We start from the raw sequence: 27743 nt of genomic DNA, 5'->3' as shown, positions 1-27743 counted from the left end.
CACGGGGAGAACATGCAAACTCCACACAGAGAGGTCCCGGCCGACGGGGATTCGTACCCAGGACCTCCTTGCTGTGAGGCGGCAGTGCTACCCACTGCTCCATCCATGCCGCCCTGAGTTTTATTTTATGACTGTAGAAATTAGTTGGGTCTAATGATCAGTTATGGAGCACCGGTGTTTGGGGGTGATGCGGTTGATTAGCGTGTTGCATTTAACTGAGAAATTGTGCGCAGGTGTTCATTGTGGGATGCCAGGACAAGAGGGATGCCACAGTTAGTAATATGTGCTTCGTGTAACATTTATATTTGATTTTGTACAATTAGTGATTATGTTTGTAACTAGTTATTACGAAAACGTGTGTATATTTGTTCATTTGTATTCCAGGTTTCACAATCTGCTTGGATTTCAGTAAAATTAGTAGACCGCACAACACTGACATTTCTTGAACACAAGCAGCAATTCAACTGAAGTAGCTAAACACATTTCACTGTTTCAGTAGTAGCCACTTGTATAGTACATCATTCATCTGCGGTTTATTTACTGAGCATATCGTGAATGTCATTGGTATTTGCCAGATGGTTACGCCAGAGGTTGAAGGTTATTGGCCAGATGTCACAATTAAGTGTGTCCTACTAATGAACAAAGAAATTGGTGTAACAGTAGTTCCTTTTTTGCTGCTTTTCTCATTGTGTGTATGTGATAATGGACATTTAGTGAGCACTTTATTTGGTATTTATTAGACTTATTTTTTAGACTTATTGGTCTTTTGCTTCTGTAGCCTATCCACTTAGAGGTTTGAAGTGTTGTGTGTTCAGAGATGCTCTTCTGCATACCACTGTTGTAATGTGGTTATTTGTGTTACTCTCATCTTCCTCTCAGTTTTGACCAGTCTGTCCCTTCTCCTGAACCTCTTCACCACATCTGCATGCTTTTACGCATTTAGTTTCTGCCATATGATTGGCTGATTAAATATTTGCTTTTATTAGGTACACCAGCTTGTAAATGCAAATATTTAAACACCATAGTATTAGCAGGAGTGACAACAGTCCACCAATTTGCCACAATCACACTCCACATTTTCTTTTGAAAATACACATCTTTAGTTATTATTATTCCTCCTCGACACCAAACCAATTGAAAAACGTCTGGCACAATCCCAAATGCTGAGCTTGTTCACAGCTTTTCAGTATTCCCATTAATTTCTGAGATATTTAAGGTTCCGAAGTTTTAATTCCCATAGGAATGAATGACGAAATGTTCAGTTTCTAGAGTGGAATTTAAATTTGTCACGTTTTTAAACTGCCTTGGCTCTCAATTTTTACAATACATACATATAACACATCAAATTGTTCAGCGCTTCATACTAATTATCACGATGTTAACAACTTTTGGGTAGAACATTTACTTTTTGAATAATGAGCATTTGTATGAAAACAGCTTTCTTCTCACTCTAATGGACATTCTGCAGTTCAGCAGTTGTATTAATAGTCCCCCAATTTGTTGCAATCACACTCCGCATTTTCTTTAAGAAATGCAGATTTAAAAAAAGAATAATAATATTTTTTTTATTTTTATGGCAAGAGGCCATTCATGCTCTGCTTATTTACAGGGTGGATGTCCGCACCCCTCATCATGATTCAATACTCACACATCCACCCGCTAACACCTCGGCAAGCAGCGGAATGGTGTCATCTTTCGTGGTGAACTTGTCTCTCACAAAGTCGTTCATCTGAAAAAACAAAAATCTCACTACCACAATGCACAATTCCATTCTGTGTTGTTAATGACTAGTGTTTTAGACCTGGAGGCAAACATTCAGGATCTCAAATTCTGTTGGGAGGGAAACAATTCTATGCATTTTTATGTTTAAATATATATCAATTAACCAGATGCTGAATGCCTCAAATCAGAACAAGTGGACTTACTGTGAGTTTGATAGCTTTCTCTGGGGCAACACCAATAAGTTGCGGTAAGAGACCTGGGTGGGGGAAATAAAATTATTTTCAGAATATTTATGGACATAAAAAATTACTTAATCAATCATAGTCATTTCATAGTTCATCTGGGAGATGCCACTTTTAAAAGAGGTCAACACAATTCAGAAATATTTAAATAATTAGCATGATCCTAAGAACTTGTTCCACCACAAACCACAATGTGGTCCTTCAAATGCACAAAGCCAAAATGACACAGCATGTCATGTAGACTCAACACTCAATTATTTGTGCAGCTGGAGGAACCGGCTCCACTGAACACAGATCTGTGTGGCCGTGGACAGGGGGACGGCACTTTGGCGGCAATAATGACTGCACTGTTATACCATCATTCATTGGGCCAGATAATCTTCTGAGGACACATGGCCAGCAGCCAGAGAACAGCCAAGCATGTCCATCACAGCCTCCTTCCCTCTCTCTTACCTCCCTTAATAGTAGGAGGTGAGATACCAGGGGAGGGGAGAGAGGAGGAGATTGAGAAAAGAGCAGGAGAGAAAGAGGTGTAGAAGCAGCAGATGGCAGTATTAAATAAGTGGCCTACCATGCCACCATAACATTCTACCAAGGTCTGTATGACTGCAGTTTCAGAAGTCTGCCATTTCGCAATATAGCTCCACAAAAGACCCCATGTGACTGTGCAGTGGAGCCAAGGTTGCCCGTATTACCATTGGGATCTACAAACACCCCACAATGACCTTACCTCTATAGAAGCCGAAGAAGCCCTCATATCTCAGCACCTTCTTGGCACAGTCAAAGCTGTTCTTGTACATGAGCTCCCCCACGAAGGAGCCAGTGGAGCGCTGATTCTGCATGCGGGTCTTCACCAGGTCAATGGGGTACACCGCCGTTGCCCCCGTGGCTGCAGAGCACAAGCATTAAACACGTCACAACCGGTCCCTTTCTCCCTCTCTGCCCCATTTTATTTTATTTTTTTTACATTGTTTTTGTCATTTGGCCGACGCTTTTAATCCAAAGCGACTTACAAGTGCATAGGTTCTTCCACAAGCATCACATCCATAACTAGTAAAATAAACATGAAGTGCTGTTCTAAACATATATTCATCATAAGTGCAAATTTTTTTTTTGGGGGGGTTAGACAAGAGGGATAGGGATATCAGAAAGGGGGGCGGGGGAAATCAGGAGGTAGGACAAAGGTACAGTTTGAAAAGGTGTGTTTTTAGTCTGCGTCAAAATAGGGGGAGGGATTCTGCTGTCCTGGCAGTGGTAGGCAAGTCATTCCACCACTGAGGAACCAGAACGGAAAACAGGCGTGAACCTGCAGCTCGACCGCCAGGTGCCCTTAGTGAGGGAACCATAAGGTGACCTGAGCTGGCAGACCGGAGTGGTCTAGCTGGGGAGTAGGAAGTGATTAAGGATTGCCCCCTCACAGCAAGCATAATTCTGCAGGCAACATTCCATTTATTCAGCAACACAAGCACGTGTACAACATGTGCCAGAACTTTTAATGGTGCCCGTTCTTTCCCCAGTTCCCCTCAGCACAATTGCTAAACAGTAAGGGAAATGGTTGTCAGTGTTAGATGGAGCTATGACTCCGTAATCTGTGGAAGACGCCAAAGATGAGTGGGCAACCGACTCATCGGCAGGGCGGCTGTAAACAGCTGTCGTAGAGGCATGTCACTTCTCGTCTGACATCAGAGACACCCCGATGACTAGTTGTAAAGCTGGCAGAGAGCTCTCTCTCCCCACTCCACATAATACAGAGACAGAGACCCATCTCATCAGCGGTACAGACTTGCAATAAAAACACTTTAAACATCAAAGTAACCTCTGGATAATGTAAAAGCATTCACCTCCCTCAAAGACCACCGAGAATACTGTAAAATTAAGTAAAATATTTCTGGGAAGCAAAGAAAAAGTGCAGAAATGCAACCTTTAGAGTGCAAACACAGATAATATTCAGGCTGCCTGAGTAACATGGCAGTGCCTAAAAAGTACTGTGCTTTCGCCCACTTCAACAGCCAAACCTTTCTGGGCCATTTACTGATCTGTCAGAGCAAAGCAACATATGAAGCATCTCTAACAGATTATCATTAGTGATTCCTAAAACAAGATGATTCTTAGCATTTCATTTTAACTTTATTATTGTATTATATTACATTTCAATATTTTATCACTTATATTTGTATACATTGATGGTTTCATTATTGAATTTATTATACTATTCATTTAAAAATACTAGGTGAAACCTGAACACTAATTACTACTTACACTAATGCCTACTGAATTGCTCCCATTTCCTTAACTTACTGTATCAACATGGAACTTGCATCAGTTTGCTTTTTAGTGCCACTAGAGAATTCGGTAAGATAGGTTTAAGGTATCTTGCAGCTTATAGTTGGAAGAATCTTCAAAGGAATTCTAAGCTTTAATTGACTTTAATTTAATGAGAAATTAATTTCAACTGTGGCCTTTAAATATGCAATTTATGACTCATGATCCAGCTTGTAATGTTCAACTGTACATTTAATTAACATTTCCCACTTGATGTTTATACATTTTGTCAACTGTCTTGTAGTGTAACTTTCATTTTCATGCCAGGTCCCCCTTGCATAAGAAATTTCGATCTCAATGGGGAGAGTAAAAAAAAAAAGGTCTCCTGGTAAAAAAAAAAAAAAAAAAAAAAAAAAGGTTTTCGGGGGGGGGGGGGGGGAAATAAATAAATAAAAATCAGCTGGAGGACTTGACGTACCAGAAGCTGCAATAGGCTGAAGAAGTTGCAGAGGACATACTCGTGCTTGTTCCAAACTGGCAGGGGAGGTTGCAATAAAGGGATTCACAAACAATTATTTTGAAAGACAAATAATCAGGGCTCATGCCAGTGAATATGTATCCATCCCAGTAGCGGGATATCATATCACCCCCCTGGGCCCTTACCCACTCTCTGAGTCAGGGTAATTACAGGGAGGTTCCGGAAGACAAGACATTCCGGAGCTCCTACCAACCCCCGCCAAACCCCCACCACCCCTCCACACACCCACACACCCACACACCCACACACCCACACACCCACACACCCACACACCCACACACCCACAAGACAGCCTGGAGCCTCCATCTCTTCAGCAACTCCGGGATGAGAAGTGAGGATAAAAAGGCTTGTTCTCCAAGCAGCACAATGGGCAGCCCCGGGGCTGCCGTGCACCTCTCGGCTGGGCTCAAATTACCCTGACCCAGCCTGCAGTGCAGCATGTCGAGCAGACATGTCACTCACCTCCGGCAATGGAGCCCAGGGTGAACCTGTAGGCGGACTCTGCTGCCTGGAGCCAGACTGGTCTGCCCGTCTCCCCGTATGCATGCTGTGGGGAGAGGAGGGGGGGGGGGGGGGGGTGAATGCCACCGCTTAAATTAATCTGGAGACAGATAGGGGAATGAAACAGGATGTATGAATCCACTTATTTGAAACTGCAGTGTAACAGATACAGTATAGACAGGAGAGAGGATCAGTCCATGAAAAGTGTTGGGGGGGTGGGGGGGTTCCCTTTGTGGCAGAGAAAACTTGCAAAGGTATGAAGCCATCCTGTAGCACAGCGATTATATGTACGTTCCTGTTACGTTAAAAGTAAAGTGAAATAAGAAGGTACCAATGATGGTCTTGTAAACAAGGGTATACCAATGAAAAAGATGACCAGCATTGTAGAGATTGTAGTGATGTGTTAATGGTTTTGTGTTTGTTCTAAATCCGAGTGCTGCATGATAAACTGAATCCAGAGCTTTTAAGCTTGCAGCAGAGGCATGCATGTAGACAGGAACTCAAGAACTGAATTCTTTATCTTCGAAAAGGGTTACAGACAGACCAAAAAAACAATTCAGTGATGGGCTGAAGGGCAAGAGAGAAAAGTTCTCAGGAACCAGCAGCTGGTCTCTGCGGTAACAGACAATCTTACTTTTCCCGTTTCTAGAAATGGCATGTTTTCTTTCCCCCTCTTTTGTGTTGAGTTCAGAGCAGACAACACATTGAAAGGATTTTGAGATACTGGGTGCTCAGTGAGCCGACTCTAGTCTGCCAGCCCAGCTGCTTTCACTGATGAGCATACACACTGATCAAAACACTTAAACAGTTACCAACTACCCTTCCCAGCTACAGTGGTTTCATGTTTAATTTGGCGGAAATATAGTTTCAGATTTTTTCTGATGTTTTAAAAAATACTTTTTAATACATTTATTTCAGATTTTTCCCTTTTTCTCCCAATTTGGTAGCCAATTGTACCCTATCGAATCCAATTAGTGTTAGTTGGGGGATACACTGCCTACACACCATCCCTCGGCAGCCCGAAGGGATCTGGCGATCCAAGAACAACACGCCTTCTTCAAGCCATCCCGTCTCTAGCTCGTGACCGTGATTCTGAGGCGCCCGGGGTGCTGTAGTGCGCGGCGATCCACTAACCCTGCCAAGTCCCTCCCTCTGGAGCAGCGAGCCAACTGTGCCACTCAACAAGAGTTGGCCAGACTTGGCTTTTGGCAGGACCGGGAATCGCACCCCGGTCCTCGGTGCACATTGATAGAGAAGAGCAGCTCAATGTTTCTACTTTTAGTGATACTTCCAAATTGCGTACAAACAATTTTATTTCTCCAAACATTACAATCGCAGTCGCATATTACGGGGTCAGAAAGGTACTCACTGCTTACTTCAGCCCGCATTAGAGTTTTGATTTTTAAACGTTTCATACGTTTACAACCACACTTTAGCACTGCTAAGTCTTCTCCAAGGCTTGTGTACGACCATGTCAGACAAGGGCCTGTCTAGTCTTCTCTTTAGCAGGTGCCATGCTTCACAAGGGCAGAGGATCCATCTTAAGTCCAAAGTGAAGATAGGATCAAGAATAAGATGAGATTCCTAAAGTTTTTTTGTACAGATTTGCTTCTGTAATACACATTTGTGAAAAATCTTATATAAAGAGAGGATGGAGTATTACATTTTTATACCTATGTACAGTCCCCTCCAAAAGTATTGGAACAGTGAGGTCAATTCCTTTGTTTTTGTGAAGACAATTGGGTTTGAGGTCAAAATATGTACAGATCGGAATTTAAGCTTTTATTTCCTAGTATTTTTGTCTAGATTTGTTAAACACCTTAAAACATATCACCTTTTGTATCAGACCATTAAGCAAAAGTATTGGAACATTAAACAGTGAATAGTTCTGTATGTCTACTCTTGGCTTTAGCCTGTGAAGACTGCATGTGTGTTAGAAAAAATAAACCAACATGAAGACCAGAAAGCTGTCTTTGGGAGTAAAGCAAACCATTTTGAAGCTTAGAAAAGAGGGGAGATTCATTGAACAAGCATTGGGGATAGCTTGAACAACAACTTGGAACGTCCTGAAAAAGAAATAAACCGCTGGCATACTGTGCAACAGACATAAAACTGTTCGGCCACAGGAAACAACAGAAGCTGATGACAGAAACATTGTGAGAGCTGCAAAGAAAAACCCCAAAACATTGTGCCGTCCCAAACAATCTCCACAGGGCAGGGGTGAAGGTATCTCAATCAACTGTTCGAAGAAGACTTAGAGAGCAGCAATATACAGGCTATACCACAAGATGCAAACCACTCAGTAGTAAGCATCGGAAGGCGAGATTACAATTTGCAAAGAAGTACAGAGATGAGCCACAAAAGTTCTGGAACAAAGTTTTGGTAACCTCTACCAAAGTGATGGAATGGCCAAAGTGTGGAAAAAGAAGGGATCTGCTCATGATATGGGGCAGCCTGTAGTGTAGTGGTTAAGGTACATGACTGGGACCCCGCAAAGTCGGTGGTTCAATCCCCGGGTGTAGCCACAATAAGATCCGCACAGCCGTTGGGCCCTTGAGCAAGGCCCTTAACCATGCATTGCTCCAGGGGAGGATTGTCTCCTGCTTAATCTAATCAACTGTACGTCGCTAATGATAAAACATACAAGCTCATCTGTGAAGCACGGTGGATGAAGTGTCATGGCTTGGGCTTGCATGGCTGCTTCTGGAGTGGGCTCACTAATCTTTATTGATGATGTAACGCAAGATGGTGGCAGCAGGATGAATTCAGAAGTCTAAAAAAACAATCTGTCTGCCTACTTACGGTAAAATGTGCCCAAACTAATTGGGAGGAACTTCATCATGCAGCAAGACAATGATCCAAAACATACTGCCAACATAACAAATGACTTCATTATGGAGAGAAAGTGGAAGGTTTTAGACTGGCCAAGTCAAATACCAGCCCTTAACCCAATTCAGCATGCATTTCACCTCCTGAGGAGATTGAAGCGAAACCCCCCCCCCCCAAAACAAACAGCAACTGAAAGAGGCTGCAGTATAATACAGAAGAAGAATGCAACAGTTTGGTGATGTTAATGGGTCGCAGGCTTTATGCAGTTATTGCAAGCAAAGGATAATTTACTTAAGACTCTCTGTTCCAATATTTTTGCTCACTTAAAAATTGGGTGGTCTGATACCAAAGGTGCTATGTTCCAGGTAGTTTAGCACATCTAGATGTGACAACCAGGAAATGAAAGCTGAAACTCTAGTCTCGTGTTCATCTTTTTATCTCAACCCCAAATGTATTCAGTGTATTGCAAAAACAAAATAATTGGCCTTTCTGTTCCAATACTTTTTGAGGAGACTGTAAATCACTTTTTATTATTTTGCAATATATATACACTGACCTCGGCTTATCTCAGGTTAGGAAATCTAAAATACTCAATCCAAAATCGTGTGATTCATATTGTGCACAGCTGATCGGTTAGGTAAATTAACTGATGTTAGCTAGTGTGCCATCGCAGGCAATAGGTTCTTTAGTGTAATCATTTCATCTTTATTTAAAAGATTGTAGCGATTGCTTCCGGCACCATTACCCTTTACCCAAGTAATGAAAGAGCAGCAATGTTCGTTAATCGGCTAGCTAGTGTTTGTGAAAGCTATCTAGTTCCAGTGGCTAACAATGAAGTTAAGACAGACATGGAAGAACACTTTATTTAGGATTTTAGCATGTTAGGATTCTTCTGTTATATACTTCTAGATTCTGTTAGATCTGGAGTTCAGCAAATTGACTTGAGAAGTTTTGTTCGGCAATGGCTGTTTTCTTAAATGAGGTGCTTGCTGAAATTACCATGGTTATTATACAGGTAAGATAGGATTTTCGAGTTAGGTTGTTTCTGTAATATGGCCCCTGGACCAGAAAGTGATTTACATGACCTGTTATATTACCGAAAAGGATTTCTACTGCTGGAGTTTTGCGAAAGTTGCTGTTGTAATCGATTTCACCCAAGGGTAATACAGCAATACCCCACATGGCAAACATTGTTAATCCTTCAACTGCCCAGGGCGCCTACCAGAATGCCAATGTGTGTGCCCTGCCAGTGTGCTTTCTCCATTGGGTAAACATCCACCATAAGGGTTTGGCCTCCTACCTGCCTCTGGACCTCAGCCAGGTGGTGGGGCAGGGCTCCCTCCTCCAGCGGTGCTATCCTTTCGATGTCTGCCAGGTTAAGCCGCCTGCAGGGGAGAGACACCTTGTTAGGAGGGAACACAATCCTAGCATCCCTTGCTGCTGATACCACATTTTTTCACTTTGGAGCACTGATTTAAAGAGTGGAATGGTACATGGACTGCATTTGTATAGCGCCTTTATCCAAAGTGTTGTTCAATTGATGCTTCTCATTTACACTCACTCACACACTAACGATTATCTGCCATGCTAGGCACCAACCAGCTCTTCAGGAGCAATTGTGGGTTAGGTGTCTTGCTCAGAGACATTGCGACACAGCCAGGGTGGAATCGAACCGGCAACTCCTCCGACTGCTCTTACCTCCTGAGCCAACGCCTGGTCTGCCCAGACCTGAGTATATGAGTGGCACACAAGGAGAATTTGACTAATTTGCCTGGATGGGGTTTTCAGAATTGTGGAGCGTTGGCATGAGTGGCAGCTGCAAAACTGCTCCAGTGCCACCCAGTGGTAGCACAGAGCACATTCTGGGAATCATGTATCCATGCAAAGACAGTGAGCTAACTGGATGAGAAGATGCTTCACTCATGCTTTCCTAAACTTGATTGGACATGATTGGAGTGGCACCACTGAGAGTAATGCATCTTGCCACCTACAAAAACAAAGATGGCAGCTTGGACAAACAATAGCCACCCACTGATTACTGATTCAATATCTGCAGTGTTATATTCAATGATTTTCATCACAGTTGAATTTATCAAATCGGAATAATTTCATTCATATTAAAGAAACAACAGAAAATCATAAAATCTGAGTATAAAAAGCATAAAATGGAAAGTTGTGCATGAGACTTTACCCAGAGTGAGTGTGCAGACTGGACAGTTGGTACAGGATGTCGATTTCCATGGGGGTGATCTGGCCAAACTTGTTGGCAGCATGGACAAACTCCTCTGTTTCATGAAGAAGGAAGACAGTGACAAGAGATATCACATTTCCATACCAGTTATTAAACAGCCATACCTTGTTGTATGGCTAGTCAGGTCCATAAATATTGGGACATCGACACAATTCTCATCTTTTTGGCTCTATACACCACCACAATGGATCTGAAACGAAACTAACAAGCTGTGCTTTAACTGCAGACTTTCAGCTTTAATTTGAGGGCATTTACATCCAAATCAGGTGAATGGTGTAGGAATTACAATGTGCCTCCCACTTTTTAAGGGACCAAAAGTAATGGGACAAACTAACAATCATAAATCAAACTTTCACTTTTTAATACTTGGTTGCAAATCCTTTGCAGTCAATTACAGCCTGAAGTCTGGAACGCAGACATCACCAGACGCTGGGTTTCATCCCTGGTGATGCTCTGCCAGGCCTCTACTGCAACTGTCTTCAGTTCCTGCTTGTTCTTGGGGCATTTTCCCTTCAGTTTTGTCTTCAGCAAGTGAAATGCATGTTCAATCGGATTCCGGTCAGATGATTGACTTGGCCATTGCATAACATTCCACTTCTTTGCCTTAAAAAACTATTTGGTTGCTTTCGCAGTATGCTTTGGGTCATTGTCCATCTGCACTATGAAGCGCTGTCCAATGAGTTCTGAAGCATTTGGCTGAATATGAGCAGATAATATTGCCCGAAACACTTCAGAATTCATCCTGCTGCTTTTGTCAGCAGTCACATCATCAATAAATACAAGGGAACCAGTTCCATTGGCAGCCCTGACACTACCACCACCATGCTTCACTGATGAGGTGGTATGTTTTGGATCATGAGCAGTTCCTTTCCTTCTCCATACTCTTCTCTTCCCATCATTCTGGTACATTTTGATCTTTGTCTCATCAGTCCATAGGATGTTGTTCCAGAACTGTAAAGGCTTTTTTAGATGTTGTTAGGCAAACTCTAATCTGGTCTTCCTGTTTTTGAGGCTCACCAATGGTTTACATCTTGTGGTGAACCCTCTGTATTTACTCTGGTGAAGTCTTCTCTTGATTGTTGACTTTGACACACACATACACCTACCTCCTGGAGAGTGTTCTTGATCTGGCCAACTGTTGTGAAGGGGTTTTTCTTCACCAGGGAAAGAATTCTTCTGTCATCCACCACAGTTGTTTTCTGTGGTCTTCTGGGTCTTTTGGTGTTGCTGAGCTCACCGGTGCGTTCTTTCGTTTTAAGAATGTTCCAAACAGTGGATTTGGCCACACTTAATGTTTTTTTTTTTTGCTATCTCTCTGATGGGTTTGTTTTGATTTTTCAGCCTAATGATGGCTTGCTTCACTGATAGTGACAGCTCTTTGGATCTCGTATTGAGAGTTGACAGCAACAGATTCCAAATGCAAATAGCACACTTGAAATTAACTCTAGACCTTTTATCTGCTCCTTGTAAATGAGATAATGAGGGAATAACACACACCTGGCCATGGAACAGCTGAGCAGCCAATTGTCCCATTACTTTTGGTCCCTTAAAAAGTGTGAGGCACATATAGAAACTGTTGTAATTCCTACACCGTTCACCTGATTTGGATGTAAATACCCTCAAATTAAAGCTGAAAGTCTGCAGTTAAAGCATATCTTGTTAGTTTCATTTCAAATCTATTGTGGTGGTGTATAGAGCCAAAAAGAGGAGAATTGTGTCGATGTCCCAATATTTATGGACCTGACTGTATATACAGTACCAGTCAAACCTTTGGACACACTATGTAGTTAAAATACAGATTCTCAGCTTTTATTTGTTTTTATGCAAATTTTGGTTGCACTATGAAGTAATTACAGCTACATATAAAAAGTAGTGCAATTACTACATGGTAATTAAAGCTGAGAATCGGCACCTTGACCACATATTAATTGCTTGATTACAAACAGCAAAGGGTCTGAATATTTATGTAAATGGGAGAATTCATAGATTTTTAGTAAATTTGAAACATTTTCTAAAAACACGTTTTTACTTTGTCATTATGGATTTAACATGAAAGTACAACAAACTGCAAAAAAAATACTTTCTGAAACCACTGTATATCTCAATATCTGATTTTGCATGACAAAAATTGAGTATGCATGGGTCCTGAGTGCAGACATAATTACTTCCCGGTAAGAGTACATTCACAGATCATGCTTTCATCACGAGCATCAGGGAAAAAGTGTACATTCTGAGGTACATTTTTGATGGTATACAGTCTATTGTGAGTTTGCTAAAATGGTTAGTTCTCTAGCTTACACACAGGCTATTGAAGTGACACTTGTTTTTTCTCTATATCTTTTCAAAGACAACTGTACATGCAAGAATAAAATCGTGAAATGGGTGTGAAACACCCCAAAAAACGGAATTCTCATGAATTGAAAAAGTTGCCATGAATTGCCAAGAATATTTACCATTTCTGAAAATACCTGGAATTTTTAAACAGAATAGTGCTTTAGCAGCTCAATTCTTGATAATAAATGAAACTATAAAATAAAGTTTGAATTAAACAAACATCAGAAACACTTCTGCACCTCGGCTCTACAGCTAAAGTAGAGTGCGAAGTAGAGACGTCTCAAATTGGCTTCTTTTTAAAGAAATATATCACTTTTAAGTTAGGCCTAGTATCTTCAAAATGAAAGCAGATTAATAATTTTTGACAGGAGATATGATTTTTATGTACCAAGCACTAAAAAAGATACCAAATATGATTTGATTTGGCAGTCTGCATGTAAAATTACGGTCATTTAAAAACAGGATTTCATGCATCTTGGCACTTTTTAAGTGATGGCCCCCAAAATTTTAGAAGGCTCTAGCACAAAAACAAAGCAGCACATGAAGCTCAGAATTTCTGGATTTGTATTCCTTATTGCCAACCACCACATACAAAATTAAAGAGATGCTGTGCTGCATTTCAGTGGGCAGCCAAAAAGACTGCTCTAGATAATTAATTGAGGAAATGATCACTGTGCGCGTGCTATGTAGTTAACAGTTATGACTTTTATTATATACGTTTCTATTATGCACCATGCATCACTACAGTATATACATAGTCAAATATTATGTTATTTACATACCGTATCTATATTAAAAATTTAATAAAATAAGAAAATTTATCCAAAATTTATTTATACGTGTACTTTGACCTAGGCCTTATGAAGTGGGAAAATATTATTTTTCATTAACCTTGCAATAACACGATCCGGCATTTTACGCAATTTCATTTTCTGGAACCCACTTCTCAAGTTATAGCGGGGTTGTACTGTATAGCTAAGGTCCCCTTTAGTTTTGGGTATTCGCCATGGCTATAAAGGCGGCTCCTATCAGGGCAGTGTGGGGAGGGTGAGTGTGTGTACCTTTGGTGGCAAGTGTGTCCTTGCGTGAGCCTGCCAGGGTGCTGTAAATCTTACGGATCAGTTCCATATTGTTGAGCAGCGAGTTGAAGGCGTTGAAGTAGGAGAAGCTGACCATGTGAGAGGTGCTGCCCCCTGCAGCCTGAGAGGGCAGGAGAATGACACCACAGTTCAGCAAGTTCTATATAAAAACCAGATCAGGTGCGGCATTCCTTCGGTCCCCTTCACTTCTTTATTCTAGACAATTCCAATTGCTAACAGGTGGTTCCTGTACGGTCTGTATTGCCAGACTAGTGATGACATTTTAATCAACAGACCCTTCATGAATATTCATTATGAGCTAGCAAAGTACACTTCAACAAATACAGAATCTGCAATGCAAGGAATATGGAGCTGACCATCTGGTTAGTGTGTCGATAATTCATGGTGAAAATAAGTTCAGCAGCAATATTGTTGCAAACAACGACAATTTTGTTTGAAGCAGTGGAGCAAACATTCTTTTCTGTGAGCTAGCTAGCTGGTCCTCTAAGCATTACAAGTGAAATTTACTGAAATGTACTATTTAATGAACAAATGTTGATAATTTAGCAAAAAGCATAGAATGGCTTGGAGTACACTGAGCATGTGTATCTTATGTAAGCCTGTCCACACCCCATTGGTCACTTACTGAGACCAGGTTCTCCTCCACAAAGGGGGTGAGCATGTGGTGGCGGATGGTGGCCATGATGTCACTGAAGTCTAAGGCGGATATGGCGCCGCTCCTGGTTTTGTCCTTCTGCATGAATGCTTGGCGGGCATGCTCCAGCTGCAGTTCCTGTAGGAGGAGAAATCACACCAGAACCGTAGTAAAGAAACTCCAGCGAAACGCTTCTCCATTCCTTGTAGTGGATCAGATCAGAGGGGTTGGGTGGTACTAGCTTATTAAATTCAACTGATCTGGTCTGACAACAATGCTAGTGCCATTGACTACCTGCCCCCCACCCTTTTTTTTATTTATTTCCACAATGCATCAATGGGGTTGAAGTAAAGGCACCTTGCTATCAGCATTAGAAAGGTTCATAGAATTCAGCTTAAATGCTTCAAACATAAGGGGACATGCGGCTAATGAAAACAAGGCTAGGTGAACCCCAAAAAAAGCACAGGAGAGGAAGCAATTGTTGAAAGCAACGAGGAGGAGGTTGAACATGATGGCTGTGGGGATTGCTGCGGTCAAATGTGATTGGTCTAATCTAATCAATTCTAACCAAAAGAATAATCTGATCTGCATTACACACTGGGCCTGACATACAGTACTTTCTGGTGAACCAGCCAGTGTATCGCTGATGCAATAGGCATATTCAAACACATAGCCAGCCACCCCTTTTGATCCACTGTGGTTTTTATTCTGATCTTGGCTTAAAAATGTTGACAGGGTCCATGTGCTGGATGGCAGTCAAGGCCAGAAGGACTGGCCGCAGAAGTCAGATCATGCAGAGAATACAGTATGCCATCAGTGTTATTACACTACTGGTACAATCAGCTCTCTACATCCTCAACTTACTCATTCACATGGCAGTGTTATATTTACATACCTGAAAAACTGCACTTTAAGCATTTGTTTTGGCACACACAAAATGTTTGTGGATCCTCCCGAGCTACAGTGTAGAAAAGCACAGCACCAAGAAAATGCCGCTAATTAACTCCAAATAGGACTTCATTCCACAGCAAATGTGATTAAAGGAAAAATGCAGTCCCTAAGATATAGTCCACACAGATCACTAAGGGGGGGTATCACACTACACCCACTCCCAAGTACGAGAGAAAAGAAAAAAAAAAAGCTGCTGTGCTCCAAAATGGTCTAAAGTACAGAAGAGTCTTCTTGCCATCTGCGGCCTCTAACTGCTGCATTCTGCTCGCTATCTTTCTTAACTTGCCGCAATGACAGTTACTACTTTTTGTTCCAAAACAACTTTGAAAAAGCGCACCGAGTGCTCAAAGTACAACGCTGGAAATGTCCTTTCCATTTCATTAACTAGGGATGCAGTGTGGTGTCTGGTCTGCCCCAGCTCCAAACACATCCTTCCTGTCTCATTCCTGTCTGCTCTGCATTAGGGTGGGTGGAACGCTTATTCTGTGCAGCCCTGTTTAGAATGTTTTGTAATAAAATGTTTAAATGTGTCAACTTAATAATAAAAAAATACTTAATATCGCTACTTTTAAACCACACTCACTGACTACTGCAGTCTTTATAGTGCTTCAACATTTCGGAAGGATATAGGCCCTTTTTTTTTTTTCCAAAGTCTGCATGTACACAATACCAAGCACTTTATTAGGTATCTATTAGACTTATTTATAGACTTCTACTGCTGTAGCCTATCCACTTAGAGTTATGATGCATTGTGTGTTCAGTTATGCTCTTCTGCATACCACTGTTGTAATGTGTGGTTATTTGCATCACCTTCCAGTCAGCTTTGACCAGTCTGGCCATTCTTCTTTGACATCTCTCATTAACTGTATGCAAAACTGCTGCTCACTGGTTTTTTTTTTTTTGGGGGGGGGGGGGGGTTTCCACTCTTCTAACTCTAGAGACTAGTATGTGTGAAAATCCCAGGAGATTAGCGGCACCCTGTCTGCCACCAACAATCATTCCACAGTCACTTATATAATTTTTTCCCCCCCATTCTGACAGTTGATGTGAACATTAAATGAAACTCCTGACCTAGCTAGGTGTATCTGCTTCTGGAAAGCATAGCCACACCGAACTGCTACGTGCATATTTTTGTGAAGAACAAACATAACAAATGTGAATTCAGTTTTTTCCCATTAATGCAAAATTACATTACATTTGATCCACAAAAGTAATACTTCTACAAATGAGAAGTTTCTTATGTGTAGTTTGTTCCATATGGAAAGTAACGTGGTGAGTTGGGGGATGATAAATGGTGTCTTGAATGTGGGCTCACAGGCAGTCTGTTTGGGAGATATAGTTCTCACACCTATTCTATATCCTACTCAATGTAGGCTACATACCTTGCACAGTGTTATAGAAAATATGATTTACACGTTTAATACACTAACATGCAATCAAATACTTGTCTGAAGCTGACCTTTTATATTTCATATGGTAATAATTCCAGTGATGGTTACAGCTGTAATAAGTTTCCCATTAATTAAGCCGCCTGGTGTAAAAAAGAAATCTTAAGATAAATTATTGCAGGCTCTTTTGGAGAAAGTTTGAATCAGAAGCAATCCACCCAGTGATGAGTACGTTATTTGAAGTACAGAAGACATACAGGGCTGTAGCAGTTGTCAAAGATCTGTGCCGATACACCTCGATGGAGAGCAGGCTAATGTTAGTGTTTGGGCTGATCAATTTAATTTATTTTCATTTGAGGCTTTTCAGTCCATTATGCATTGTGGTGGTGGTCAGATTATTTTTCAGAAATGGTTGTATTGAGCGTTGTCAGTTGTCAACATTAAATTTAATCCATTTCAGGGGTTTTAATTTACCATGGGTTAACGTTACCCCCGGGTAATACACTCGCCAATCCCTGAGGGTCCTATTTGGTTTAACCTCGTAATCATGTCTGCATGATTTTATACACTGAGATGCATTCACATGATTGACTGATTAGATACACATCTGTATGCAGATACACAAACGCACATTTTTCTTGCACAGCAATAAGTAGTGGTCATAGACATGGAAAAAGGGATCTGTTGCAACCAAGTCAAATCCATACCTGAAGAAACTGAGTGAACTCTAGGTAACTGAGCCGCTTCTTCCTGTCATGGCCAAAGTGCAGCCTGATGAACTCGCAGTCCCAGTTGAAAGGGATGTGGTGGTGGACTGTGGTCTGGCTAAAGATGTCTCGGACATTCTCTGTGAAGGGGAAGAGAAGTGCATCCAGAGAAATGAGTGTCGGCACAGCAGCGCTGAAGTCTCAGCAATGGTGTATCAGCAGGTCTCTTACAAAAGTTCTAATTTCTCAGGAAACCATTGATAGATCAAATCAAGTCAATACACGCAGCAAGAGGAAAAATCTGGCTGAAAGGCCTATCTCAGCTTTTCTCTCTGAATTTCTGCCAGCAATTTTCTCTTTTGTTACTTCTCGTCCAGCACAATCACCATTGCCACGGCTCTTTTGTGAACCCTCGTCTCCCTGGTTTTGTCCCATGTTGGGCTCACAGTTCCACTTCTTGTGTGGAACACGTGATAGTCATTATCCCTTGCTCCCTCGTTTGTTCAGCCGAAATACTGCCGACAATGCTGGGCTGAGCAGCACCCCAAGAACATCAGCTGACACACCCACTGGCCCCCACACACTGTGTACACATTCCCAGATCTGAACACACACCCACATTGAGGTCACAGCCCTCTAGCTGACACATTCCCAGTCCCGAACACTCTTCCATGTGCACACACAAACCTTACAACCATACACACTCTAATATCTCTACAGGACCTCCACATAATTCCAAACAACTGCGTGCACACACCCCATATTCCTGGAATCACACAGTATATTAGGCAGGAAAAGAAAGTGAAAGCCCTGAAATTCTAAATCTATCAATCTACTCTCAGGAATGTAATGTGTAAACTGCGGATATGAAATTCTTTAATTTAATCTGAAAAGACATCCAAATGCACAATGAAATCGCCCAGGTGGACATGGCTTTTATGGACATGGCTATGGTTTTTATTCAGAGAAGAGTGTATGAGTGTGTGAGTGTGTGTGCTTGCACGAGTTTGGGCTTGTGTGCATGCGCATGCAAATTTCTATGCTTAATCAGTGATTACTGCATTCTTTACCTGGCTGACAACATTGCGAAGCTAAAATTCCCTGCTTTCAGCGAGAAATGGACACCTTAATGGACACCACGATTGTCCCACGCCATTTAAAATGCATTGGCATATCAAATGCAAAGCACTGAAACTAAAGCTCAGTGGACCAATACACCAATATGTGATCCGTTTATTATGATCAGTCGTAAGACGCAATGGGCAATTTCATATAAAACAATGCTTATATAAAAAAAATCTTCATTTTTGGCCGTTTTAGGCTTTCATAATCTGGATGTGAAAGATCAGAGATGTCAGAGGAAAATTACAGCACGGGATTCTATAAAGTACATCTTATATCAGAGGGTGTGAGAATCACAGACCATTCAAGAGAAAGGGGCCCTCAAAGTTAACCCATATTGGACACCGACACCCTTCTTAAAGACGCAGATACAGTCCCCTCCCAAAGTATTGGAACAGCAAGGCGAATTCTTTGTTTTTGCTATACAATGGAGACAACTGAAATTGAGCTCAAAAGAAGTACATTAGACGACAGATCCGAAAATCAGTGTTTATTTCCGGGTATTTTTATCTAGATTTGTTGAACAACGTAGAACATATCACCTTTTGTATCAGACCACCCAATTTTTAGGTGAGAAATTAAGTATTTTACCATGACTGATGAGGGTTTCGTTTTGCCCAAAAGAGTCTTGTTAGTTTGACTGGTAAAACAATAAATATTTCTGAATGTCTACTCTTGGTTTTATCCTTGAGTTTTGCCTGTGAAGACTGCATTTGTGTTAGAAAAGATAAACCATCATGAAGAACAGAGCTATCTTGGAGAAAAGTAAGACATTTTGAAGCTCAAAAAAACGGTGGTATACTGAGCAAGAGACATCGAAAAGGTCGGCGTAGGAAAAGAACAACAGTTGATGACAGAAAAAATTGTGAGAGCTGCAAAGAAAAACCCCAGACATTAATCAGTGACATCACAAATAATCTCCACAGGGCAGGGGTGAAGGTCTCAATCAACCGTTCAAAGAAGACTTAGAAGGCAGCAATACAGGATGCAAACCACAAGATGCAAACCACACATCAGAAGTAAGAATCTGAAGGCAGGATTACAATTTGCAAAGAAGTACAGAGATGAGCCACAAAAGTTCTGTAACAAAGTTTAATCGACTAATGAGACCAAGATTAACCTCTGCCAAAGTCATGGAAAGGCTGAAGTGTATAGAAAGAAGGGATCTGCTCATGATTCAAAACATACAAGCACATCTGTGAAGCAAGGTGGAGGAAGTGTCATGGTTTGAGCTTGCATGGCTGCTTCTGGAGTGGGCTCACTAATCTTTATTGATGATGTAATTCATGACGGTAGCAGCAGGATGAATTCAGAAGTCCCACATTAATGTTGACTCACAAAATGAGAAGGCTGATGTCGAATGGCAGACACTAAATGCTTGATGTCTGGCTTAAAGGTACAATCGGTAAGATTTTTGTGTTGAAACATTGTGTTGAAGACCATTGTAAATCCCTTCAAATCATTTAAAAGGGCTCACTGACATGTTGAATCACCCTCTACCTGGGTTTATAGCCCTTAAATTCGGGTTTCAAAATATACAGTGGACGACCCGACACTCTGTACCAAAACATTGTATTATTGTACATTAATTCAAGCCAAAAGTTCCGGTAATTCTATGAGAAAGCCACTTTCAATGCGCTGTCGCAAGAGAGATCCACATGACTGTCCTTCTCTTTGATGCTCAGTCCTGTGAGGGTCTCATCACTGTGGCTCATCCAGCTGCACTGCACATCTGGGAAGGGGAAGTATTCCTGCAGCTTGGTCCTCAACCGTGCAGGTGCTCTTTGACATGATTGATCATGGACGCATTTCTTTCTTTGTCAAAAAATCAGATCAGACAGATTAAACATTTGACTAGCTAACTTGCCTAGCGCACACATCCATTTTTCCTATGGTCGCATCCAGTTTAGTCTGGACATAGTCACTGCTTTTCTTTGGAGACTGAGATTGAGCCCATTTAAGTGGCTGAAAATGTCAGCCAGGTATCCCAATGTAGGCAACCACTCAAAATCACAGAAGCAAAGTGCAAGTTCAAACTTTGGGTTGAGAATAGTAACTGGCAAATGGTTGGCATTTACAGTTGTGTTCAAGAAAATAGCAGAACAACATCAGTTGAACTGATGAACCACTGTTATTAATAGTATTGATATTTCTGCATGGCAAATCCTTTACTCGGAGATGTAGTAGTGCAATATAAAAACAACAGACCCAACTGTCATGACATGCACGCTGCTTGTTCTGAGTAATTGACTCATTCATTGAAAGGGGCGAGTTCAAAATAATAGCAGTGTTTAACGAGAGAATTCATTCATTCTGTGAAAAAACAGGTGTCCTTTATTAAGGAAGAAGGGAACCAAATGTTTCACACATTTATAAAATATAATTTCTTCTGAATTGCTAAGTGAAATGGGCCGTTCCAAACATTGTTCTGAGGAACAACGTCATTTGATTAAAAAGTTGATTGGAGAGGGGAAAACGTATAAAGAAGTGCAGCAAATTATAAAATGCTCAGCCAAAATGATCTCAAATGCTTTAAAATGGCAACAAATACCCAAAACAAGCAGAAGAAAGAGCAACTACTGTTAATACGGAACGAAGAATAGTCAGAATGGCAAAGATTCAGCAATTCATCAGCTCCAGAACATGGCGTAACATTCTGTGGACAGATGAGTAATTTGTTCTTTTGGTGTCTAGTGGGCATCGACAGTATGTCAGACAACCCCTGGGTACTGAATTCAAGCCACAGTACACAATGAAGACAGTGAAGCATGGTGGCATAAAAATCATGGTATGGGCATGTTTTTCATACTACAGTGTTGGGTTCGTATACCAGGTTTGAATTAGGGATGTGACAAATCATCAATTTTAGTAACTGGTGACAATCCCATTTTTTAAACGGTTAACTGTTTATGGGTCGTATCTTTTTTTTTTTTTTTTTTTTTTTTTTTTTACTGGATTACTGAGAAATGTAATTGTATTTTCAAACTTTATTATTGGCCATCTCAATAGTTAAATGTCAACATTGTAAGTCAGATCAGCCTAATTGCCAAATTAAATATTTACATTGACATTGTGCAGTGTAACCTCACAGTTGCAGAAATCTGTAGCTGTGGTCATGCAATATTTGCCTGATATATTATAACTCCGGGTCTGTTTTACCATAGGCGGCTAATGATTTTTTTACCATGCCAATGCAGGTCGCTGTACAATTTGATATATTCTTATGTAACGGTAAACTTGCATTTGATATGCCAATGCATTTTAAATGGCATGGGACAATCGTGGTGGTGAGATTAAGGTGTCCATTTTTCGCTGAAAGCAGGGAATTTTTGCTTTAAATATCCGATGGATAAATAGCCTAATGATAATGTTTTGCTTTATTTCTTTTTATGTAGATCGCGCATAGTGGAAAGCGAAGTTCAGTTTGCCGGTAGTGTCAATTCACGTGTCAACGAATAAACACGGATGAAGAAACGCCATAGAAAAAGCCGTAAGTGAACTAACAGCTACAGATTTAAAACACACAGAAATTATTTGACAACTATAGTACTGTAGCATTCCATTCCATTCGGTGCTTGCATTCTTATCCCTCTGAAATGGCCGCAGATTGCTTGCTTGTACGACTGTAGATTGTGGATTGAATGTAAACATATTGTAATATTTAGTGCAACATTTGTGCAATGATGTATTGCTTTGTTTATTTTTATGTAGATACAGTATAGTGGAAAGCTACGTTCAGTGGGCTGGTAGTTTAAATTTGCGTGTCAACGAATAAACACGGATCTTCTGTGAACCTTGAGAAACGACACAAAGTTACAATAAGCCGTAAATCAACCAACAGCTACAGAAATTATTTGATAACTAATACTGTAGCATTCAATTCCTTATGGTGTTTGCATTTTAAACCCCTTGATTGCTTGGTCGAACTACTGAAGCTAGTCGATAGCTAGTTTGGAACCGCAATAATACTTCAGGTGAAGAACGTGCATTTATTTTAAACTGAGCTTACAATTTCACCTTCATAAAAAAAATTATCGGTTAACAATTCTTTGTAACCGGTTGCAAATCAGTTTCGGTTAACCGGTTAACCGTTTAACCCTTCACACCCCTAGTTTGAATACATCAAAATACTTGAAGAGATTATGTTGCCTTATGTCAAACAGGAAATGCCCCTGAAATGGGCATTCAACAAGACAACGACCACAAACACATGAGGAATCGAGCAACATCTTGGTTCCAGACAAAAAGGATTGAGGTAATGGAGTGGCCAGCTCAATCCCCCGACCTCAACCCCATTGAAAACTCATGGGGTTACTTGATAAAATTCACAAATGTTTTGATTTGGAATTGAATGTGTAATGTTTCCACTACGCTTGAAATATTGAACTAAAAGGTATTAAAAAATATTAGCACTTTATTCACTTTTAACGCACTGCTATTTATTTGGACACAACTGTATATAGCCTTTATCCAAAGCGCTGTACAATTGATGCTTCTTGTTCATTCACACACACACACACACACACACACACACACACACACACACACACACACACACACACACACACACACACACACACACACACACACACACACACACACACACACACACACACACACACACACACACACACCAATGGCTGCTATACAAGGCCCCAACCAGTCGGTCACAAGTCTTGCTCAGGGACACTTCAACACAGCCCAGGCGGAGGATCAAAACAGCAACCCTCCAACTGCCAGACAACTGCTCTTACCGCCTCAGCCAATGTCGCCCCAGAAAAAACACTCACCTCATCACGCAATTCAAAAAGTCCCCGCATCAGTACTCACTCCCACACATTTGGACCAATCAATCCCGTTTGAAACTATGAACTGGTTCAGAATGTCTCAAATGGCCTCAGCAGTTGAACGTGTTGAAAGATTTTCAAAAGAGGAACTCTTCTTTTACCTTGCCATCGTTTTCATACCTTACATAGGCAAGCAGGTTTGACTGTCGATTCATCCAATTGAATGACATAAAAACTACTCTCACATGCTCATTATCAGCTGCACTGACACATTCTCTGCCATATCGTCAATCCTGCATTTGAGTAATCAGACAATGGGATGAGGTTAATTGGCTTTGCATTTCTCTCTCCCAACATCACCCCACTATCCCTTGTGGCCGGGAGAATGAAATTGTCACCAATTGTATGCGGCTTACCAGCCTTGGCTATGAGTCGAGTGACCAGATGGGACACTGCCTTTGCGTTCTCAGTGCCCATACATGACATTTCTTGCCCTGATACTCCGAGTTTATTATTGAAAAAGGTCAAGCAGCTGGGTATGTACTGTTTTTTGTGGGGGTTTTTGTTTCGAGGTGACGACGCAGTTTACACTGCTTCAGAGGTTCCTTTGATAAACCCTTGGAACACACCACGCACAGCGGTAACAAGTTTGTCTTGTCCAAAAAAATCCCAATGCGAAATATTCAGTGCTGTATTTTCTCCAAACTCGTGGCAGTGGCACTACGTCTGCACCACTCAGAATCCAGCAGATCATGGAACTCTTCCGTATCTGCAGGCGAACTGGTCAACGCAATATGGCTCACAGGACCTGCCTTCTTGTCTCGATATGAAGGAGCCCCAACCTTGGAAGAGGAGTCCTACAACCTCATTGAACCCGACTCTGATACCGAGGTGCGTTCCCACGCCACTACTGTCTCTGTTACACCAGCTAAACTTGGATCACACCGCTTTGAGCGGTTCTCCTCCTGGAAGTCTCTGGTACGAGCTATAGCGTCTCTAAGACACATCACTCAGAACTCCAAAGCTGCTGTCAAAGTTAAGCACAAAACATGTAGTGGTTGGCATCAATGTAAAGAGCCCCGCACAGCAGAAGAACTCTAATTGGCAGAAATTCTCATCATCAGGTGCGTCCAAAGAGAGACTTACAGTGAAGAGTTTGCCTGCTTAACCGCTGAAAAGGACATTCCAAAACACAGTTCTCTGAGAAAATTGAACCCCTATGTCGATGAAGAAGGCCTTCTGAGAATAGGAGGTAGACTCAACTATGTAGCACTTGACACAAGAAAAGTTCCCTCTCATCATTCCAGGCAGCTGTCACATCAGCTCACTCCTTGTGAAGTACTACCACGAAAAGGTCAGACACCAGGGTCGTATGTTCACAGAAGGTGCTGTCCGCACAGCAGGATACTGGAACGTCGGAGCCAAGAAATGCGTAAACAGCATTCTCCACCAATGCGTGACCTGCAGCAAACTTCGCAGAAGAACTTCCGAACAGAAAATGGCTGATCTACCTTCTGACCGACTGAGCACAGAGCCACCTTTCAGCTAGATAGGACTTGACGTGTTTGGCCCTTGGACTATCACCACAAGATGGACTCGCGGAGGTCAAGTCAATAACAAGCGGTGGGCTGTCCTCTTCACTTGCTTGAGCACACGTGCCGTGCACATAGAACTGATCGAGTCAATGGGCACATCAAGTTTCATCAATGCCCTACGCCGCTTCTTTGCACTGCAAGGCCCTGTGAAACAAATTTGTTCAGATTGTGGGACCAACTTTACAGGTGCCTGCAAGGAGTTGAATATACTCCTTACTGATCCTGAAGAGCCTAATATCAGGAAGTACTTGGGTGAAGAGGGCTGCACTTGGATCTTCAACCCGCCCCACTCGTCGCACATGGGAGGAGTCTGGGAGCGGATGATCGGCGTCTCCAGAAGGATACTCGGCTCCATGTTCCAACAAATCAGTTCCTCACACCTCACTCATGAGGTGCTGTCCACTTTAATGGCTGAGGTCACAGCGATCATTAATAATAATAATAATAATGCATTTTATTTATAGTGCACTTTACATTTGGAGACCAAATCTCAAAGTGCTACAGGGTAAAAACAGGGAATAAAACACCCAATGGCATGTATAAAATATAAAAACTAAGAAAAGGCTTTAGTAAAGAGGTAGGTTTTTAGCCCTCTTTTAAAAGCATCAGTGGTCTGCGGTGCTCTCAGGTAATCAGGGAGGGCATTCCACAGGCGGGGAGCAGCCGAGCAGAAGGCTCGGTCGCCCATGGTGCAGAGCTTGGTCTTGTGAGGACGGAGGCGGTTGGTGTTGGCAGAGCGAAGGTTTCGAGTGGAGGGTTCTGGGGTGAGTAGTTCTTTGAGATAGGGGGGGGCATTTCCATAGATGCACTGATGGGTCAGAAGGGATATTTTGTATTCAGTCCGGGAGGTGATGGGGAGCCAGTGAAGTGAGTGGAGGATCGGTGTGATGTGGTCGTACTTACGCACTCTCATCAGGATCCTAGCAGCGCTGTTCTGGATAAATTGGAGCCTCAGGAGGCTCTTGCTAGGGATCCCGATGAGAAGTGCGTTACAGTAATCCAGCCTGGAGGAGACAAAGGCGTGGACAAGTTTTTCTGCATCTGGGAGGGTGAGTGTGGGACGGAGTTTAGCAATGTTCCTGAGGTGGAAAAAGGAGGTTTTGCACAGGTGTTTAATGTGGGCCTCAAAGTTTAGGTGGGGGTCAATTTTCACACCCAGGTTGGTGACTATGGATGAGAGGGGAAGGACTTGACCGGAGAAAGAGATGCTGGTAATGGAGGATGAATGAATCTGATGGGGGGTGCCAATTAGGATGGCCTCGGTTTTGGAGCTGTTGAGTTGTAGGAAGTTTGATTTCATCCACGCCTTTATCTCCTCCAGGCAGGTAGTGAGTGTGGATGATGGAGATGGTGACGGCGGAGCTGCAGAGGGGGGCGAGTCAGTCTTAAGGTACAGTTGTGTGTCATCAGCATAGCAATGGAAGGAAATTCCATACTGGCTGATGACACGGCCGAGGGGGAGCAAGTAGAGGGTGAAGAGGACGGGGCCGAGGACGGATCCTTGGGGGACACCACAGGTGACAGGATGGGACCGGGATTTTTTCCCTCCCAAAGAGACGTACTCGGTTCTGTCGGAGAGGTATGATTTGAACCAATTCAGAGCAAAGTCAGAGAGGCCGATGGAGTGTAGCCGGTTAAGGAGGATGTGATGGTCAATGGTGTCAAATGCTGCGGTTAGGTCAAGCAGGATGAGGAGTGAAGGGGAGCCAGCATCAGCCGCCATCAACAGGTCATTAGTGACCCTGACTAGCGCTGTTTCAGTGCTATGGGTGGTGCGGAAGCCAGACTGGAACTTCTCTGCAATGTTATTGAGTTGGAGATGGTCCTGGAGCTGTGCAGCTCCCACTTTTTCCAGGACCTTGGAAAGGAAAGGGAGGTTGGAAATTGGTCTGTAATTGGCAAGGACTGCTGAGTCCAAGGTGGGTTTTTTGAGGAGGGGTGTAATGATGGCAGTTTTTAGAACAGAGGGAACGTGGCCAGACTGGAGGGAAAGGTTTATGGTTTTGGTGATCAGGGGACTTATGGCACAAATGCTTGATTTAACCAGAGCGGTGGGAACGGGGTCCAGGGCGCAGGTGGAGGATTTCATCGTATTGATGATGTCCTCAACCTCTCGCTGTGTGATGTTGGAGAAACAGCAGAGAGGCTGGGAGATCCCTGGCTGTGGGATGGCAGCGGGGGCAGGTGGAGTGGAGGGGCTGATGAGATGGGACCTGATGGTGTCGACTTTGTTTCTGAAAAAGGTAATGAAGTTATTGCACTGTTCCTCTGTGATGTCTGTGTGTGTGGAAAGTTGCGGTTTGAGTAGTTGGTTTATTGTGGAAAAAAGCTGCTTGGAGTTGCCAGGGCTATTGTTAATTAAGTTGGAATAAAACTGTGACTGTGCGTCTCTGAGGGATTTCGAATAGGCCTTTTGATGGTCTTTGTAGGCCATTTTGTGGACGGTGAGGCCTGTGGCCTTGAGGCGTCGCTCAAGGACACGCCCAGTTGCCTTCATTTTTCGCAGCTCGCGGGTGAACCAAGGAGCTGAGCGTGAGAAAGAAACCGTTCTTGTTTTAACTGGGGCGTGGAGGTCCAAGAGACTGGTCAGGGTATTATTCTAAAAAGCCACTGAATCGCTGGCTGATGAAAAATTTGTAGAGGAGAGGTGCTGGAGGTCCAAAATTAAGGCGTCTGTGTTGATGTTTTTGATGTTCCTGAAAGAGATTTGGCACTTCGGCTTGGTGTGAGGGGGTGGAAATGGCAGCTCCAGTGCAATGACCCTGTGATCAGACACACCC

At 42.3% G+C, this 27743-nt stretch overlaps 1 protein-coding gene across 1 annotated transcript in view; it reads right to left on the bottom strand.

Annotated features, from left to right (window-relative positions):
• slc25a12 (solute carrier family 25 member 12) overlaps positions 1-27743 on the bottom strand; it is a 72575-nt gene that overhangs the window by 27713 nt on the left and 17119 nt on the right. Inside the window, exons 5-13 of the mRNA XM_061234241.1 lie at positions 17460-17599; positions 14405-14551; positions 13741-13879; positions 10286-10379; positions 9395-9479; positions 5227-5311; positions 2695-2853; positions 1926-1978; positions 1649-1729 (exon numbers count right to left, since the gene is read on the bottom strand). Of these exons, the coding sequence (XP_061090225.1) occupies positions 1649-1729; positions 1926-1978; positions 2695-2853; positions 5227-5311; positions 9395-9479; positions 10286-10379; positions 13741-13879; positions 14405-14551; positions 17460-17599 (983 nt within the window). The remainder of the gene's footprint in view (positions 1-1648; positions 1730-1925; positions 1979-2694; positions 2854-5226; positions 5312-9394; positions 9480-10285; positions 10380-13740; positions 13880-14404; positions 14552-17459; positions 17600-27743) is intronic.

Source organism: Conger conger, chromosome 3 (genome assembly GCF_963514075.1).
Source record: "Conger conger chromosome 3, fConCon1.1, whole genome shotgun sequence".
Lineage (NCBI taxonomy): Eukaryota > Metazoa > Chordata > Actinopteri > Anguilliformes > Congridae > Conger > Conger conger.
The sequence above is the reverse complement of the archived record's forward strand: the minus strand, read 5'-3'. Positions and strand labels throughout refer to the sequence as shown.